Source organism: Hibiscus syriacus, unplaced genomic scaffold (assembly GCF_006381635.1).
Source record: "Hibiscus syriacus cultivar Baekdansim isolate YM2019G1 unplaced genomic scaffold, ASM638163v2 tig00112505_pilon, whole genome shotgun sequence".
Classification (NCBI taxonomy): Eukaryota; Viridiplantae; Streptophyta; class Magnoliopsida; order Malvales; family Malvaceae; genus Hibiscus; species Hibiscus syriacus.
In genome coordinates this window covers 239,536-256,234 of record NW_024063350.1, presented here as the reverse complement: position 1 = coordinate 256,234, position 16,699 = coordinate 239,536, and the positions used below count along the sequence as shown (strand labels likewise).

The 16,699-nt window shown below is 33.5% G+C and overlaps 3 protein-coding genes across 4 annotated transcripts; 2 read left to right on the top strand and 1 right to left on the bottom strand.

The window, feature by feature from the left end:
- Nucleotides 1-234: 234 nt before the first annotated feature.
- On the top strand, nt 235-4,822 carry LOC120181012 (E3 ubiquitin-protein ligase RFWD3-like). The gene is given in 14 exon segments (XM_039186261.1): nt 235-611; nt 910-985; nt 1,072-1,161; nt 1,247-1,291; nt 1,391-1,492; nt 2,105-2,195; nt 2,401-2,453; nt 3,002-3,112; nt 3,219-3,294; nt 3,297-3,357; nt 3,440-3,479; nt 3,597-3,659; nt 3,735-3,922; nt 4,095-4,822. Coding segments are annotated over 14 exon segments (1,818 nt in total). The 5' UTR covers nt 235-285; the 3' UTR covers nt 4,591-4,822.
- On the top strand, nt 4,641-9,470 carry LOC120181010 (glycine-rich RNA-binding protein 5, mitochondrial-like). The gene is made up of 7 exons (XM_039186260.1): nt 4,641-4,646; nt 4,743-4,806; nt 7,780-7,848; nt 8,174-8,263; nt 8,327-8,343; nt 9,056-9,279; nt 9,341-9,470. The coding sequence occupies exons 1-7, from the start codon at nt 4,641-4,643 to the stop codon at nt 9,468-9,470; spliced, it is 600 nt and encodes a 199-aa protein (XP_039042191.1).
- A 1,475-nt stretch (nt 9,471-10,945) lies between these two features.
- On the bottom strand, nt 10,946-12,347 carry LOC120181002 (probable xyloglucan endotransglucosylase/hydrolase protein 32). 2 transcript variants are annotated; one of them, XM_039186256.1, is made up of 4 exons: nt 12,079-12,347; nt 11,900-12,000; nt 11,589-11,812; nt 10,946-11,473 (listed from the first exon to the last, which is right to left on the bottom strand). In XM_039186256.1, exons 1-4 carry the CDS (start codon nt 12,272-12,274, stop codon nt 11,113-11,115), a joined length of 882 nt encoding a protein of 293 aa, XP_039042187.1. In that variant the 5' UTR covers nt 12,275-12,347; the 3' UTR covers nt 10,946-11,112. The 2 variants fall into 2 exon arrangements, with proteins under 2 accessions (XP_039042187.1, XP_039042188.1); XM_039186257.1 differs by having other exon boundaries at nt 11,595-11,812.
- Between the last annotated feature and the right edge of the window lie 4,352 nt (nt 12,348-16,699).

Below are 16,699 nucleotides of genomic sequence, written 5' to 3'. Positions count from 1 at the left end.
AATTCATGGAACTAATATGCATTAAATTATAATGTTAATCTTATAATTTTATTTTTTAAAAATATATATTTTTTAAAATATTTTTAGGGTTGATGCAAATCTATAGAAATCAGACTTGTATATTCTGTATATATCAAGATATCTTCTGTATATATTAAAGGTTCAATTAAAGTGCAGATGATGATCTAAATATGCGTATTATCAGAAAGGGTGATAGATTGATAATATTAATAAACGATAAAAAAACGATCTTTCTTTAATCATTCAACAGAATCCAAATTCCCCATGCCAAACCCTATCGTATACATTGCAGTCGGTTCAGAATCTGAAGAAGAAACCGAACCAGAATCAGAAGAAGATTCCGGAGAAACTGAAGAACAAAATTCCCAATCCGAAGAAGAAGAAGAAGAAGGGTTTATTCCTGTGATGGAATCGCCTAGGGTTTTGTCCGAAAAAGAAGACGAGGAAGGAGGAGAAGGCAAGTGCTGTTCGAGTGCGGGCGAGGTTGGGGAAAATTCTCAAGGTAACGAATGGAATCGTGGCGACATCGATGGGTTGTTTTGTACCATCTGTATGGAAGCTTGGACTACAGCAGGTGACCATCATGTCTGGTATGTACATTTTACGATCCGTCTTTGAATTCTTGGGCTTTTATTTGAATTTCGTTTCGGCTTTCCTATTGGCGCCAAACTATGAATTCCTTGGTTTATTAGTATTACTTTATATAATTAAAAAAAATAACTCTGATGGCCTTTTGGATGAGAAATAATTACAGTTGAACGTGTATTGCCTTTTAGTTCATGTAATCAAAGAATCTATTGCATTCTACTAATAGAGGTGTTTTTCTTGTAAATATGAAATTTTGGCTCACTAGATATGCTTATCAATTTTCTAACTGTTTGGCTGTAGTTGTCTTCCTTGTGGGCATATATTTGGTTTTTCGTGCATCCGAAAATGGTTACAGCAAGGTCGACCTACCAAAAAGGTTTCGTTTTTCATCGTCAAACCATGTCACAATTTTCAACTCTACGGACTGCACTTATATTTATCTGACATTCTTGTTTTCTTAAGTGTCCTCAATGTAACAGGAAATGCACAATGAAGGATGTAAGGAAATTATTTGCGTCAAGGATTGTTGCTATTGATGGAGAATCACAAAAGGTCTTGCTAAAATTCTAGAGAATTGATAAATTTTTTAAGGAAGATTTAATAAGTGTAATGTTAATGGTGTATCTTTATTATGCAGAGAATTCAATCTCTTGAAGCTAAATGTATCTCTCTCGAAAAGAAGGTAATTTAAAAAAAAAGAATTAAAAATAATGTCTTTCAACTTGGTATTGTTTTGTGGTAATCCACTCTGTCTTTCTGATATTCTAAAAGAAATTTGTAGAATGCTGTTTTGATTAAAAACAAAGCTGAATGGCGAAAAAAAGAAGCTGAATGGAAACAGAGAGAAGCCCTGTTGGAACAACAACTTCGCCAGTTTAAGGAGGTATGCTGATCATAAATGTTATTAATTTTGATTGTTTCTTTATACATTTTCGTAAAACTACCATGTCCTATTGAATTTGTTTAATGGATTTTAGTTTTCCCCATTAAATATCTCAGTTGTTGCAGTTTTGTTACAGTTCATTTATTGCTTCTTGAGCTTTTCACTACTCCAGTACTTTCTGTGCTCTGTTTTATGCAGTAGTGTTTAGGTGCTTGAGTTTGAGCTTGCCTCATTCGCTATGAGCAGTGCAATCTCACATTTACAACATCAACTGCTTTCAGTTATATTCATTTTTTTTTGTGGCAGCAAATGTTGTGCATGCTTAGAGTTTTAGGAAATATTATTGGTTGTACTATAGAATTTGGAATCTCTGACCTTCTTAATTAATTGATTTTCGGATCTTGTTTCCTATTAGAGATAAAAGTTTGGAAGGCCTGAACCATATTTGAGTGCTTACATATAAATCGTATCTGTCATATCCTTTTTTTTAGGCTGACCGACCTGTTCCTTAAAACAATAATAGTATTTTGTTATCTTGAGACTTTTTTTTTATAGGAAAGGGAGACCTCATTAAAAACCCCCTTCATATCTTGGGACTTTTTGATTTTGCAGACAACAAATTATTTGGAACACTTATTAGATGTGCAGAGTAGGACACTGGGACATCCACCTTCAATGGGAGGCTATCAAGTGCCATCTCTTGGTAATCCTTTTTCTGCCATTCTTTTAAGGAAGAGACATATTCTCATAGGGTTAATGATCTTGTCTTCTAATCCTTGACAATGAGACTATTAAATCATCTTCAATAGAAACTTCTATGCATGAAATATAAGGATTGGTGCTTTTTCATTTTCTCAAGGGCTTATTCATATGCATACTAATTCTGTTTGACCTCACATTCTTTTCTGTAGGCCAAAACCTAGGCTCAGAGTTTTATGGGAATGGACCTTTCATATTGCAGGTGTTACTCATTCTCTTTTTTTGTCTCTTTTTTTTCTTTTGTAAACTCACTTCATCACTTGAATGTGTGTGATATTAGCTTTTGTATGAAATGCCAATTGAATTTTTCTTGAAGTTGGAAACAGTTCATTTTCATGGTTATGTGAAAACTTGCAGTGCATTTGACATTACTTGGATGTTGCTCTTTTTGAAATTTCCATCCTCTCAAAGTTCTCAATCAAAATTTGCTTCGTTTAACTGTTTCTATTTCTAATTTGCTACATCTCTTTCACACCCACTTTTTTAAGGACTTTGATATTGGAAACATTCTTCTCAGATAAGATGGTGTTTTGTTGGAAATTCAAATCTAAAGTCTGCTTGTTCTCTTAAAATGTTACTTTGTAATATTGTTTGTTGTGGTTATGACATGGACTCTTTTTCATAATACTTGACACCTTGCTTTGTGCACAGTTGATTCTTTCGTAATGTAATTGCAATTTGATTAATTTTAATAAATTTCAATTTCTTTGATTGACTTTTTCCTTGACTAATTTCTTTTTTATCTTGCAGAAGGAGCTTGGTGTGGATGGTGCACGGCTATTTGATATAGATGCTTCAAGCAAAATTATATTAATGGCACGAAGATTGCAAGGGTTGAGCGGAACACATGTTCTTACCAAAGTAAAGTTTCTGAGCTTCACATGGAATGTGACTTTATTATAAGTTTATAACTACCTGCAGTTTCTGCAAAGAACACACCTGTATAATTTCTAAACATGGGTTGCAGACGGGCTTGGTAGCTCCGTATATGAGAGAGGACATTATTTTGCCTTTTGGTACTAAAGCTGTTAGGGATCTGCACATTTGCCCTCTGGTAGTAGCTTGGCACTTTTTGCTTCCCTCGGAAACAAATTATCAGTTCTTAGGTAGGATATTCTCAGATTGAAAAGTCATCTGAATTATTCCTAGTATTTCCCTTAATTGACTTAATCATTCATGTTGTTGCAGCACAAAAATTAACCAAGTTACCCTTGTATATGATCTACCGGTAAAATTTCATCAGCTATACCTTCATTTACTAATTAGGTCGAGAATTTTCTTCTTTTGTATCATTCTCCCTGATGGAGATTTTTGTAGTACTGACATAGTGACATTTGACTTTCAGGCTCCTGCATGGTCTTGTTCATGGGATCTCAACAGTTCACATCAAATATATGCTGGGCTGCAGGTTTAAAAAATGAGCTTGATTGCTTGTCCAGATAAATCTTGGTCAATTGAACTGATCTTTTAAAGTGTTATGCAGAATGGCTCTCTTTGTGTGTTTGATATGCGCCAAACTGCCAAGCCTCTGGAGTTTGTTCACGGGTTGACAAGCAACCCAATTCATACAATATACTCGACACCTAATTCAACCCTTCCTTCAGGTGTTACGACTGTACTGTCAGCGTCATCCTCTGGCATTTGTCACTGGAACTTTGGTGGATCTGAGCAGGGGTGAGTTGGAAATGTAATTTATGCTTCTTGTTTAAATTATACATAACATTAACAAATTGTTTGTTCCTTGTGGTTATCAATGTTTAGGGCTCAAGTTAGATAACTTATTTTCTTAGTTGACCACTCTAATTTATAAGGCTGTCTAAAAAACTTTTGGCCGACTCTCTTGAAGGCGATTTTTGGTTTCGGAGGCTGGCAATCAAGGAGCTTGCATATCTCTTGCTTATTCTCCTAGCAGTGATGACATGGTTGCTTCATTTCGCCCAAGAATTGACAATTCTAACGAGATGGCATCTTCTCAACCCTTACTTACTCCTGCTCATGCTCTTGGGCAAGGGGTTCAAGGTTCCCATGTTCATTTGAAGAGAGTCGGAAGCAACTGCTATCAGAAGTTGGCGGTTACATGTGCCAATGTCAATGACGTTCGATTGCTAAGATCCACAGTTATGAACATAGAGAATCATGGGTGTTTGTTTGTATCAGGGGATGAACTTACCTGTGAATTGGTCTTGCAAGAGTTGCCATCTTTTACTGTTGTTCAGCACCTTAAGTCACCAAAGCAACCTATTTATGATGTAAAGCATGCACATGCCTGTGAAGGAGGCTTGTTAGGTTGTTTAAGTGAGGGTATTTTGCTGCTTTACAGTAATCATGCTCTAAAATAGATTTAGATTCTAACTGGGAATCTGTCCGAAAGAATTCCTTTCCTAACGACATGATCGTGAATATATATATCTATATTTACCTAGATTTAGGGCCATCTGATGGTTGAGAGTTATTGCAGTGAAGGTTGCAATAACTTTTGCTGATACTGTAGGAGTCTCTTGAACGTGATTGCAGGTTTCCGGATGATACCGGAGGTGATCGACCCACATCAGATGGTATTGTTTTTTGTCGGCTCCACTTGCATTGTATTATTATAGCTATGGTTAGCAATCTATTTAGATGTTTTAGTTAAATGTATCCTGCATAAGATTTTGCTAATCTTGTTATATATATTATTGTCTTACAATGTTGACAATGAAAATTTTAGTTTTCATTAAATATGTAGCTGGTAATATCTAGGGCCGGCTATTAGGGGAGCACCCTGAGCTATTGTTCAGGGTTCTCAATTTTCATATTTATAATTGGGGTCTTATTTTTTTTCAATTATATAAAATTTTCATTTTTCGATCTTCCTTTTTCATCTCATATTAATTTATTCAATTCTAGATTAAATTTCATCATATTTCCCCGTTAAATCTCATTCTTCAATTCATCAAACATTCTTCATTTTTTTTGTCTTTTTCATTCTCAATCTAACGATGAAATAGTACATCATTTTTCATTATTTTTATTGTTCAAATTCAAGTTTCGTATTATACCTACATTCATTTTTTGCTTTTCTATCTTAGCCGTACTTAAAGAATTCTTACTAATAAAAATAAAATGGAATGTGGTTAACATTGAAATTCGAGACGTTGGATTCTGATGTGGAAGAAACAGCATTTCTCAGCAATTTTAGAGGTCATCATCATTGATCCTCAAAGCTGGACTACCAAAGGACAGAAATGACAATGAAATAAAATTATTACGAAAGACAAAAGAAGAAAGACCCAAAGAAAAAGTAGATTTGGAGCTTTTGGGTTTTGGGAAAAAAAGCATTTTTATACTACTTTAATAAGAGTTGTAAAGCTCCTCACCAACGACCCCAATATTTTTCATTCGGATCTTTCTTTTGAATTATTGTTGCCCAAATCTCATTTACTATTCCCATCAATATAATTGCCTTAAATTGCACAATCAAGTCTTTGCTATTATTTGAAGTGTTATTTCACTCATGTTTTAGATTCTTTTATTGGAGGTTGCTACTCAACTTTCTTGATTAGATTGTGAGCTGAAAATTATACAAGGGTAAATTGCAACAGACATCGATGAATTTTACCTACTATCTCGATTGGACTTTTAATTTTATCAATTATAACACCGAACTGTAATTTTACATTCAATTGTGTCACTCTTCGTTAAATCACTAATGAGACGATCGGTTAACAATTTATGCGTTGCATGCCACACCAAAACAACATTGTTTTGATGCGACTGTTCTGATGCCTACTATGACTGCGTTTTGGCCATTAAATTTTGGGGTGTATCGATTTTACCATTAAACTTTTAAACAATTTATTTTTTGGCATTACACTTTCCGAACGTCGCAGACAACTAATCATTGCATGCCACCGATTGTCTTTTATGGTAAAACCAATACCAAAACGTTCATATTTCACTCTTCATTCTTCTTATAGGATTATTTGTTTTTCACGAAACCCACTCAAAATTGAAAAATAAACAAAAAAATCCACTATTTTTTTATGTTTAGAAACTTTATTAGATTTATGAGATTTTAGGTGTTTGTTTGAAAATCTGAAAGTGAGAAGTATTATTTCGAGAAGACAAATAACATGTCTCAAAACTAGCTCATCTTGAAAGAGATCAGAGTATTAATACGTCGAACTTCTAAATAAATTTTTATTGAATTTTAGTGGATTTCATGGAAAACCAATCTAGAGAAGAAAGAGTGAAATGACACAGATCTTACCGTGAAATATGACTAGTGATGATTGGTGCTTGTCTGCCAGCGACGGTTAAAAAGTGCAATGCTAAAAAAGTAATTTGTTTGAAATATTAGTGGCAAAACTAATAAATCCATAATATTTAATACCTAAACGACGTCATTTTAGACATCAATAGTCGTCGCCAAAATGACGCCGTTTGATATGACAAGCCACGTCAATCCATTAATCATGTCATCGTATTGTTAGTGATTTAACGAAGGAATGACATAATTGAATGTAAAATTAAAATTCAATGTTATAATTGAAAATTAAAAGTTTACTGATATAAACGAGTCAGCAAATAATGTTTAGTGGCTCTGGAGTAGTTTACCCTTATATTAAAACCCTTTAGGGCTGTTTGGATCAAGGATTAGGATTCTGAAATATATTTTTTTCTGACTAAGGATACCCATGTTTGGTTATGTATTCTTTCTCAAGTGAGGGTAATATTTCTTTGTGTTTATTTTGAGAATGTTATTTCCACACACCCGTTATTATTCTTTATTCCGTGTGCTTAGGGCTAAAATAATCTTCTTTTTCCCGTTTACCTCTGTATATTTCTTCTTCCTGTGAGAGCTTGCTTCCTCTGTGAAAAATTCATCGTTCTCCTTTCTTTCCTCTCCCTTTCTTTACAATATTTTACTTGTTTAATTTTTCAAAAAAAATGGTTTCGGGTAAGGGTTTATTTAATCTAGTATTGTAAGATCGAACCCATTTTTTCAGAAAAATGCTTTCGGGTTAGGGTTCAGAGATACATTTCTCCCGGTAGTTCAGCTCCATAACCAGAAGGTTATGCTTCGAAAAAGCCCTAAGCTTTGTTTTCGGATATCTCTAGTTTCTCGTTTTTCATGATGATTGTTGATTTGGCTGATCATCTTTTTTATTTGAAAGGGTTTCTCCTCATTGCTGTATCATTTAATCTATTCCCTAACTTTTCATTGTATTAGATTTCTATTTTAGTGTTTCGTGTTATCATTTAATAATCTGCTGAAAGTGAAGTTTATTTTTTTGTAGGTTGTAACAATGGCTTTCTTAAGTAAAATTGGGAATTTTCTTAGGCAGGCCTCGACCACACAGATCAATTATCAGTTTTCTGCTTCAAGGCCCAACCTTTTTCAAGTGTTCGGTGCATGTCAAACTCACTGAGCTCGAAAGTTGAAAGTTTTTGTCAGAGGTGCCGCCCAGCTTTTGTTTATACTTTTGGAGCAAACTGTTTTCTGTTACCTATTTTTTTAGGGTTTCTTAGTGATTTTTTTATTGCAGGTGTTTCATATCAAACGGATGACCAAGGTCTGAGAGAGGCTTTCAGCCAATATGGTGAAGTTGTTGAAGGTATGCTCTGATGAATGTATTTGCTAATTTCAATTTGTAATTGCGAGTTAACACTATGGAAGGGATTTAAAAGTTCCTCGAGATGCTTAAATATTTTCCTCTACATGTCGAGTGTGTCGTATTGGTTCATGTTTTTGAGTATAATGGCATGTCCCGTGAAGATTTAGATGCCACCTTTGATATGTTTTCATAACGAATGAAAGTTTTTAACTTAAGTTTGTGTGGGCTTGTGTATATGATGTACTCACTTTTTGCAGTCAAGTTTGTTTAATGTCCACTGCTTTTATATGTGTAAAATAGCTGATTAATTTGATATTTATTGTAGCAAGAGTAAGAAAGCAAGCTAGAGATTTGGCTTCGTCACGTACACCAGTACTGAGGATGCTTTCAGCGCAATACAGGCCTTGGATGGACAGTAATATAAGACATCTAAGTATCTATTGTTTGAAGAATTTGTTTATTCCTTTTATATTGGCAGTCTTGGAATATCCGTTGGTTTCTTCTGTTTAAGTAAACCTCATAGAATGCTAATAATGTATTTCATAACGAGCATATATGCTTAAACCTTTGTACAAAGAGATAAAAATTAGAATATGATGCATGCAATTTATGTTTTGTAATCCTATTGGGCCTTTTCTTCGTATGTTGATCTGCAACTATTGTAAAAGCTTTTGCATTGTGTTGGTTGGGCCTATGTCAAATGCTTGGTATTTAAGATTCCAACTGTGGTGAACTATGTAGATTTGGAATTATTGCATCGCAAATTAATTTATGCTACTCATGTTCACTATCAGCATCTTGAAACACAATATGTCCTTTGTCAGGGCCACAATCTTCATGTTATAACTCATTTTTCCTTGGCAACGTATGGGGTTCACTTTCATGTCTGCTAGTAATTCTTACTATGAAGTACAAGTTCCACATTAGTTTTCTCAATCGCCTCAACTTACAAATAATTTTCATTACTTGAAAAAAAATGTTATGTAGGCCTTAATTTGCGCATGTATGTATAAATAATTGATTTAGCATGCGAGATGTTTTATCATCATAATATTCTTGGTTAATCTATAAGGTATAGATAAGGGTGAAAACGTAGTTTTATCTTTGCCTACCCTGTTTGATTTTTCAGATGTTTAACATAGCAGCATTGGTTCTTATATTTGTGGTAGTTATTTGTGGGATTTTTTGGTTGTCTTTCTTGTTGTAGGCTCTCCATGGCCGTCAAGTAAGAGTGAACTATGCAGTTGAGAGACTCCTCGTAACTTTGGAGGCGACGGTGGTGATGGTGGCTACAATAGAAATGTCCTCATCTGGAAGTTATGGAGGTAATGTTGGATACGGTGGTGGTAACTATGGAGGCAAAGGAAATTATGGTGGTTTTGATCAATCTGCTACAACTAATTTCGATGGTGGGAATTTCAACTACTGCTGGTGACATTGCCACCGGAGGTCCTATTGGATATGGAAGCCAGAATACGTGATTTGATGGTAGTAATCAATTCGGTAGTGCTGAAGATGGCTTCAAGGAGGGAGGAGAAGCATTCGACTCAAACGAGCCAATGAATGAGAACTTCCGGGACGACGACGATGAGAATAGAAGTGATTTCGCCAAAAGGGCATGAAGCAAGTCTGTGTCAAGTAGCAGTAAATTGTTTGGTTATTTAGTTATGGTCGTTACTTTCTGTGAAACTAATTTTTATGTTATTTGAGTTCGAATAAATTTAATTTCTTATTTGAATTATGTTTTTGTAATATAAATTCATTAGATAAATAATAATGATAAAATATGAAGAATTAAATATAAATATAAAAGATAAATAAATAAATTATTGTATATAGAAGATATAATAAATATTATATCTTAGATAGCAAAAATAATTTACATCTTTTTATTATTATGAATATATATAAAGAATTTTTACAATGTAAACATTTAGTTAAATGTTAATGTAAAATTTTAATATATTTTTACATAAATTATGTAAAATTTAATATTAATTAAAATTAAAATAATACATGATATATTTAAATACTCAAGTAATATATTATCAACAAATAGAATTTTTATATAAACAATTTTTATTTAAAAATTTAGAATTTCACTTGTTAAAAAATATAGAACAAGGACAATTTGGTAAAATAGACATTCTAGTAATATTTTATTCCTTCAACCAAACACTGTAATCTTACATTCTTGCCAAACCAACCAAACACAATAATGTAACATTCCCAGTAATCATATTCTTTGGTAATCTTTTATTGCCACTGGTAATCTTACATTCCGTGAACCAAACGCACCCTTATTACATTGTCATAACTAGCTAGGAATCTTTTTCCTTCAATCTTGTCCGGAAAGACACAGCTTCCAGTAGCATTTGAAAAAGCCTAATATTAATATATGCATTAATGTAATCCTTTAAAAAGGATTAAGTTTAAATAAACAAATGATCAATAAATCATTTTAAAATGATATTTTCGTTCTTTAGATTTTTAAAAGTTATAAAACGATTATTAAATTTTTAATTCGATCACAAAATGATCACAATACCGCCAGTTACGAGAAAAGGCGATAACGTGGTACGCTGAATTAATAGGTAATATCCAATTTAACACCCGAAATGTTGTTTCCTGGCGGTGCCGACGAAAGGGCTGAATAAGAGTTGCAAGTTGTGGCCTGGAAAGGGAGAAACCTTATTGAATACTACAAGCTTTTTTCCTAGTAAACACATTCAAAAACAATCCTTGAGTTTCTTAACAAGGCCAGCAATCAAACAAGCTCAAAACAATGAAGGAATAGAGATGAAGAAGAAGCTTGTGTTTAAGAATCACTGCATCACATTTAGAAATCGAAAAGAAACAGTCAGGTTGATGAACAAAAAGTCCAAGTGAGAGATTTGACTTGAAATTCACTGTTTGCCTTTTATCATGTGCGCCTGCATTATTACTGCCAGCAGTTTATTTTCTGGAAATTTTTCTTCTTTCATGAGCTTCTTGGATTCCATGACTTGCTAAGTGATGGTCATCCATATTTCAATAAAAAAGAAAAATAAAAAAAAATCTACAGTTAAATTCTGCTTTTATTAAGAAATGATTACTGAAACAGCACACTCAATCAATACTCCCATGACCCCATATCCATGGCTTCATCATCCCATTGTCTCATTGTATTAGAGCAACCAAAACAAAGATAGTAAAATTATTTCAAGTAAAAAGGAAAAAAGAAAAGAATTTTGATTGAGTTGTTATTAAGTTCATTCACTTGGTCTAACACTCTGGGGTTAAGGCATGGTTCCTTTTGGGGTCCCAGCAATAGTTATAGACCACAAGATATCTTTGAACCCATCTCATTGCTCTACGTTGCTGCATCGTTAGCCCGCCGGATCTGAAAGGCGAGGCCGAGACAGGCCGGCACCAAGCGGGCGCATAGGCGCTGCAACCTCCTGCTTTGAAGTTGGTATACTTTGCAACAAACGGTTGGTATCTGTAATCAGCTTTGTATTTCCCATCTTCAGTTGCCCATGATGAGGCATCCCATATCGAACCATACACCCACATTGGCCTTAAAGGAAATGTTGCAGCACTCTTCCTCGGATACCTCCTTATAGGCACATCATCTACTAAGAATCTGATACAAATATCAGATGAATCAACACATAGAATACATTCTAGACAAATGAAATGTGCATACATCATTGCAGATGAACACAAATACTATTCATGTTTCATTCTTATTTCAATACACTTGCATTATCTCTCTAGGACTCCAAAGAATAGCATAGTGGTGAAAATCTTTGGTAGGATCAAACCAAAGATGAAACTTCATTTCCCTGCCAATGATTTTCCCATCCCCACTCCCTCTGATATACACATTTGTTTGTAAAGTGTAAGGCTTCCCAAATGTAGTTCCAAGGAACTCAATGTCCACTTCATCATGGAACCCTGGATGAGCTTCATTGTTTGATAGCTGCAATTTGTTTGATTTTCTAATTAAAAAAGCATTAAACAAAGAATTTGAAGCTAGAAATTAGATTAAGTTACTTCAATTTCTCACATAGAAAGCTGTTATGACCCCTGCAGTATAGCCAGGTTGCACTTTAATGGATGCTCCAAAGTAACCAGAACGAAAAGGCTTAACTGACTTGAACCCACTGCCTGAAAAAAAAATACGAAGCAATCAGATAAGGTAACAAATACCAGATTGATATAAGCAGCTACTAAAAAACTAAGTACCTGAAGTTCTGTCAAGCCAGATTGTTAATGCATTTTGGTCTACACTTTGATGAGCAGGACCCCAAAGATTTCGAAACCCTTTATAAAAGCTCATAGGCCTAAACTTAGAGCTTGGCCAGTAACCAGGAGAAGGTGGCCAGCTAGCATTGGCTGAAGGAAACAATAGAATGAGAAGAAATGAGAGGATGATAGACATGGTGAAAGAATGAAAGAAAGAAAGTTGCCGGGGGGTGGGGGTGGAATGATTGGAGTGTATAAATGGTGGTGTGTGATTTGTGATTTGTGAGAGAGTGAGAAAGCAACGGGACAAGGCATAAATGAAGAGTATGGCATTGGCAGTACAGTTCTGATTAATTAAAAAAAGGGATAAATTACTCAAATGACCACTTAACTATGATGTTGGTGTCAGTCAATATGTTCACCATACTTTCAATTCTATAACCTCATAATTATTTAAATGGTTGCAATATAGCCACCTACTATTACAAAACAAATGACGTAGCTGACATTATTGCTATTGACTAACAACGGCAAGTCAGAGGTCCACATCAACTACACCATTTATTTTGTAACAATAAATGACTACAATGAAACCATTTAAATAGTTATGGGACCATAATGTCAGAATTGAAAGTATGGTAGTCATATCGATACTAACCTATGGTTAAATGATCATTTAAGTAGTTTACCCTTTAAAAAAAAGAGAAGATAGTGGGTTCACATTGGGACATGGAGGAAGGTGATGAATAATCGAAGGATTAATAACACTAAACAAAATAGGCTCAAATTAATGCTATTGTAGATAGAATAATGTACGGTTAAAATGAATTAAATTCTACTGCAACAATTACAAAGTACATACAAATTTGTTTGCTCATAAACTACAACTATTTTGCTTGGCTTTACATGGTTGGAAACAAGCTAAGAAAAGGGTAGATGGGTATCTCTGTAAGAATTAAATCATAAATAAATATGAAAATATCAGGATTAATTATGCCAAATCATCAAGAATAGAATACTAGATGCGGAAGCATACCTGAATTAATTGATAGGTTAAATCCTTGAATCTCTCTTTGGTTGTGATCTTCCAAGAAGATAGAGTTCCCTTGAGTATAAACTTTTGACGGGATAAAAGTAAATACGAGAATGTCTATTTTTTAGGATCATAACCCCTTTATATGGTTGATTTAAGAATTTGTTATTGTCTATACTTATAACTCTGCCCCTCGTCAAGTTATAAATACAAATTTAATAGTATCTACACTTTTATTTCCATGACACTTTTAATATCTTATGACTTTAAAACATAATTGGTCACTTAATTTATGTCATATTTTATGATAACAATATACATTATAAAGATGTGCCCATAATTATGGATTTTAATCCAATAATCTCCACTTGGGCAACATATGTTTCCTGATAAATATACAACCTTATGAGCTCAAAACTTGTTATCATACAATAGTTATTCTATAACAATCTCGTCTATCAACTATATCCATATAGGATCAAAGCGGCCTTTGTCATATCTATCATGACTAGACCCATCGATGGTCATGTATACAAACACAATCAAATGACATAGATCAATCATGGAGCATAACATGAAAATTACATACAATGTGAATCATACATATATATTTCCAATTGGTCCGCCTTAGTGAGATCAAATTTTACCAAAAACAGAGTGTAGATAAATCAAAACAAACTTTATTTTTGTAGAAAATAACTTTAAAATAAATTCCTTAAACTAAAGTAACTGAAATTGTGTTTATAATAAATGAGCATTAAATACAAACTCCCACTAGAACCCAATATCCTTAAATGATATACACCCACATGAGTAATGTGCTCATAAAAGACCTTGGGTAACAGTTCCTTAGTAAGCGCACGATTATGAGTTTGTGCCAACACTAGTAGAAAAAACCCCTTTAATGACACGCATTGCGCGTCATCTATGGGTGCGGATGACACACATTTGCCTGTCGTTGAAGACACCGACATGAATTTCAGATGACGCTTAACTGTGTGTGAAAAAATATGACGCTATTTATGACACACATTTATGACACGCATTAATGACGTTCATTGAGTGTCATTGAAGCCCCCGTCATAAATTAAGATGACACACATTTGTGCGCCATAAATTTATGACATGCATGTATGACTTACATTGCGCGTCATTGAAGCCCCCGTCATAAATCTTCTTGACATACATTTGTGGGTCATAAATTTATGACACGCATGTATGACTTATATTGCGTGTCATTGAAGCACACATCATTAAAAAAGACGACAAACGTTGGTTTGTCATGATTGTATTTCGTAAATATATATATATATATATATATATATATATATATAATGTAGATTGACAAATAATCAAACTAAATCACATTGAATGCCTCATAATACTAAATCTATGTATCATATTATATATAAGCAATCCATTTGCATACAATATATTCACATTAAGTTATCAAAATATTGTATTAATCATATGTCGATACAAAATATCAAGGCATAATAAAGTTTGCCACATAAGATACCATTCTTTGCGAATATCATCAATGTCATCATCCGTGTATTCTTCTTTCCCATCGCCAACCTAAGTAAAAAATATGAAATAAGTATATAATTTATACTTATTTAAATTGAAGTATATAATGAACTATTAAAGAGTACTAAAATGACCAATTTTACATATGCATTCTTTGAAGCATAATAACATTATGCAAAGTCATCAAATCAATAACATTATAAAAAGTACCAACTTTGTTCACAACAATATCACCACAAATAATAACATTATGCACTATACGATGCGAAAATCAAAGATGTATATGCTTTCAATAAAAAGATATATGGCATGAACAACTTAATCAACCTCATGTTCTTCACAATAGAGCTCTAATTTTTTAACTTTTGGCACCATGATTCCTCGTGCGAAAATGAATTATCTTTTGCTTTCTAAATTCATCAGACTCACAAAGTTTCAATATGTCTTATTGATCATAAAATCTCATTTTTATCCATTTCGCATCCAACAAGAAAGTGAAAGTAACAATTGCATCATCTAGAACTATTGAATCTACAGGACATAAAACTCGACAATCATTTATTGACCTTTTATCACCACAAGAGAGTCCCTATTACGTCTAGAGTACTTGACAAAATAAAATTTTGGATTTTAAGTGCTAGTACGTGTCAAATGCTTTCACAACTCCACCAAACATTTCAAATTGTTCCTTTAGACATTGATTCATATATCGAAAAATAATATCAATTGCCACATGCGTAAAACGTGTAATTAGATTCAAGAATTCACTCATTACTTACAACAGAATCTGTAAGTAGAATCAAATAACAAGAAGTTTACCATCAATGTAATCTTTCACTAAGTTAAATTCACAAGATTTTTAATTTTGTTTCAAATTATAAATGATAACCTCCATTCCATACAGAAACGTGAATCATCAAAATAAAAAAACATTTCAAACCACAAGGTGATAACTAGAAGTCTAAAATAGCATCTAACTATGAGTTTTTCAGTAGAAATAAAAAGAGCATGACAATTCTTATTAATATGAATAGAAAAGATGTTATCGTAGATGAATTTCCAATAATATCATCCTACTTCAAGTCCATATGATAGTTGTATGACTAATGTGTATGTATGATATGACAAATGTGTATCAGAAAAGTTTGCTTACATTCTTATTGACCAGCACTTGAAGTCTGTTCTCGACTATCTCTTTCATGAACTTACAAACATAATATCCACACTCGGTACCTCCCGACTGACGGGGACACTACAAACAGTTTACAATAAACAATTAGTCAAATTGAAAGCTGCAATTTAAACAAGGAATGATCGTTCGAAGTCCTCACCAAAACATTGATCCAATTGTGGCTAACCTTTTGTTAGATCCACTTTGAGCACTGTACAATTTCATTGCCCTATAAAAATTGATGAAATATATCAAAGAATATACTATAATGTTTTGATAATTTATGTTACTTACACATCAATAACTTGCTTCAACCACTGATGGACATTCGTGGGCCCCAAGGAATCAAGATAATAATAACTTGTTGCTTTCATATCTATCACTGCCAACACCCAATGTCTTCTATAAAAACAAAAAACCAAATTAAGTTTCTAAAATATATTGATAATCAAATGAAAAAACAAACCCGGGATTATATGGAACTAGGACGATGTCATTGTCCTTTCTTAGAGACAATCGATCTTCAACGCTTCGAATTGCCTCATCGCTATTTTTGAATTTTGCCTTACGTCCTGATGGCGAGATTGCAGACGGGCTCATAAAACAAATTCCATGATCTATTTTTGACCCATTCTTGATTTCCTCAAAAAAGTACCTATATATTAACATTAGACAAGTACGATGATTAAGTATATTGTGTTTGAATAAAATTAAAATTATGCACTTACATCATATAACAAGTAATCGCATAACCGGTTATCTCATCCACAGTAAAAACCACTTCAAAATCTTCCCAAGTTATGTACGTGAAACTGTCGTACCCAAACATATCGTCCTCACATTGCACTTTCACGGACTCCACTTTTTCAAGTTGTATATCAACCATA

What these genes read in the sequence shown, in the direction of transcription:
- LOC120181010 (XM_039186260.1), top strand. An exon ending in TGATCGACCCACATCAGATG is followed by an intron (nt 4,807 to 7,779) that starts GTATTGTTTTTT and finishes TTTTTATTGCAG; the next exon opens with GTGTTTCATATCAAACGGAT. An exon ending in ATATGGTGAAGTTGTTGAAG is followed by an intron (nt 7,849 to 8,173) that starts GTATGCTCTGAT and finishes TATTTATTGTAG; the next exon opens with CAAGAGTAAGAAAGCAAGCT.
- LOC120181002 (XM_039186256.1), bottom strand. Translation starts at nt 12,274, where the DNA reads ATGTCTATCATCCTCTCATTTCTTCTCATTCTATTGTTTCCTTCAGCC. An exon ending in CTGGCTTGACAGAACTTCAG is followed by an intron (nt 12,001 to 12,078) that starts GTACTTAGTTTT and finishes TTTTTTTTTCAG; the next exon opens with GCAGTGGGTTCAAGTCAGTT. An exon ending in CCTAGAGAGATAATGCAAGT is followed by an intron (nt 11,474 to 11,588) that starts GTATTGAAATAA and finishes TATTTGTATCAG; the next exon opens with ATTCTTAGTAGATGATGTGC.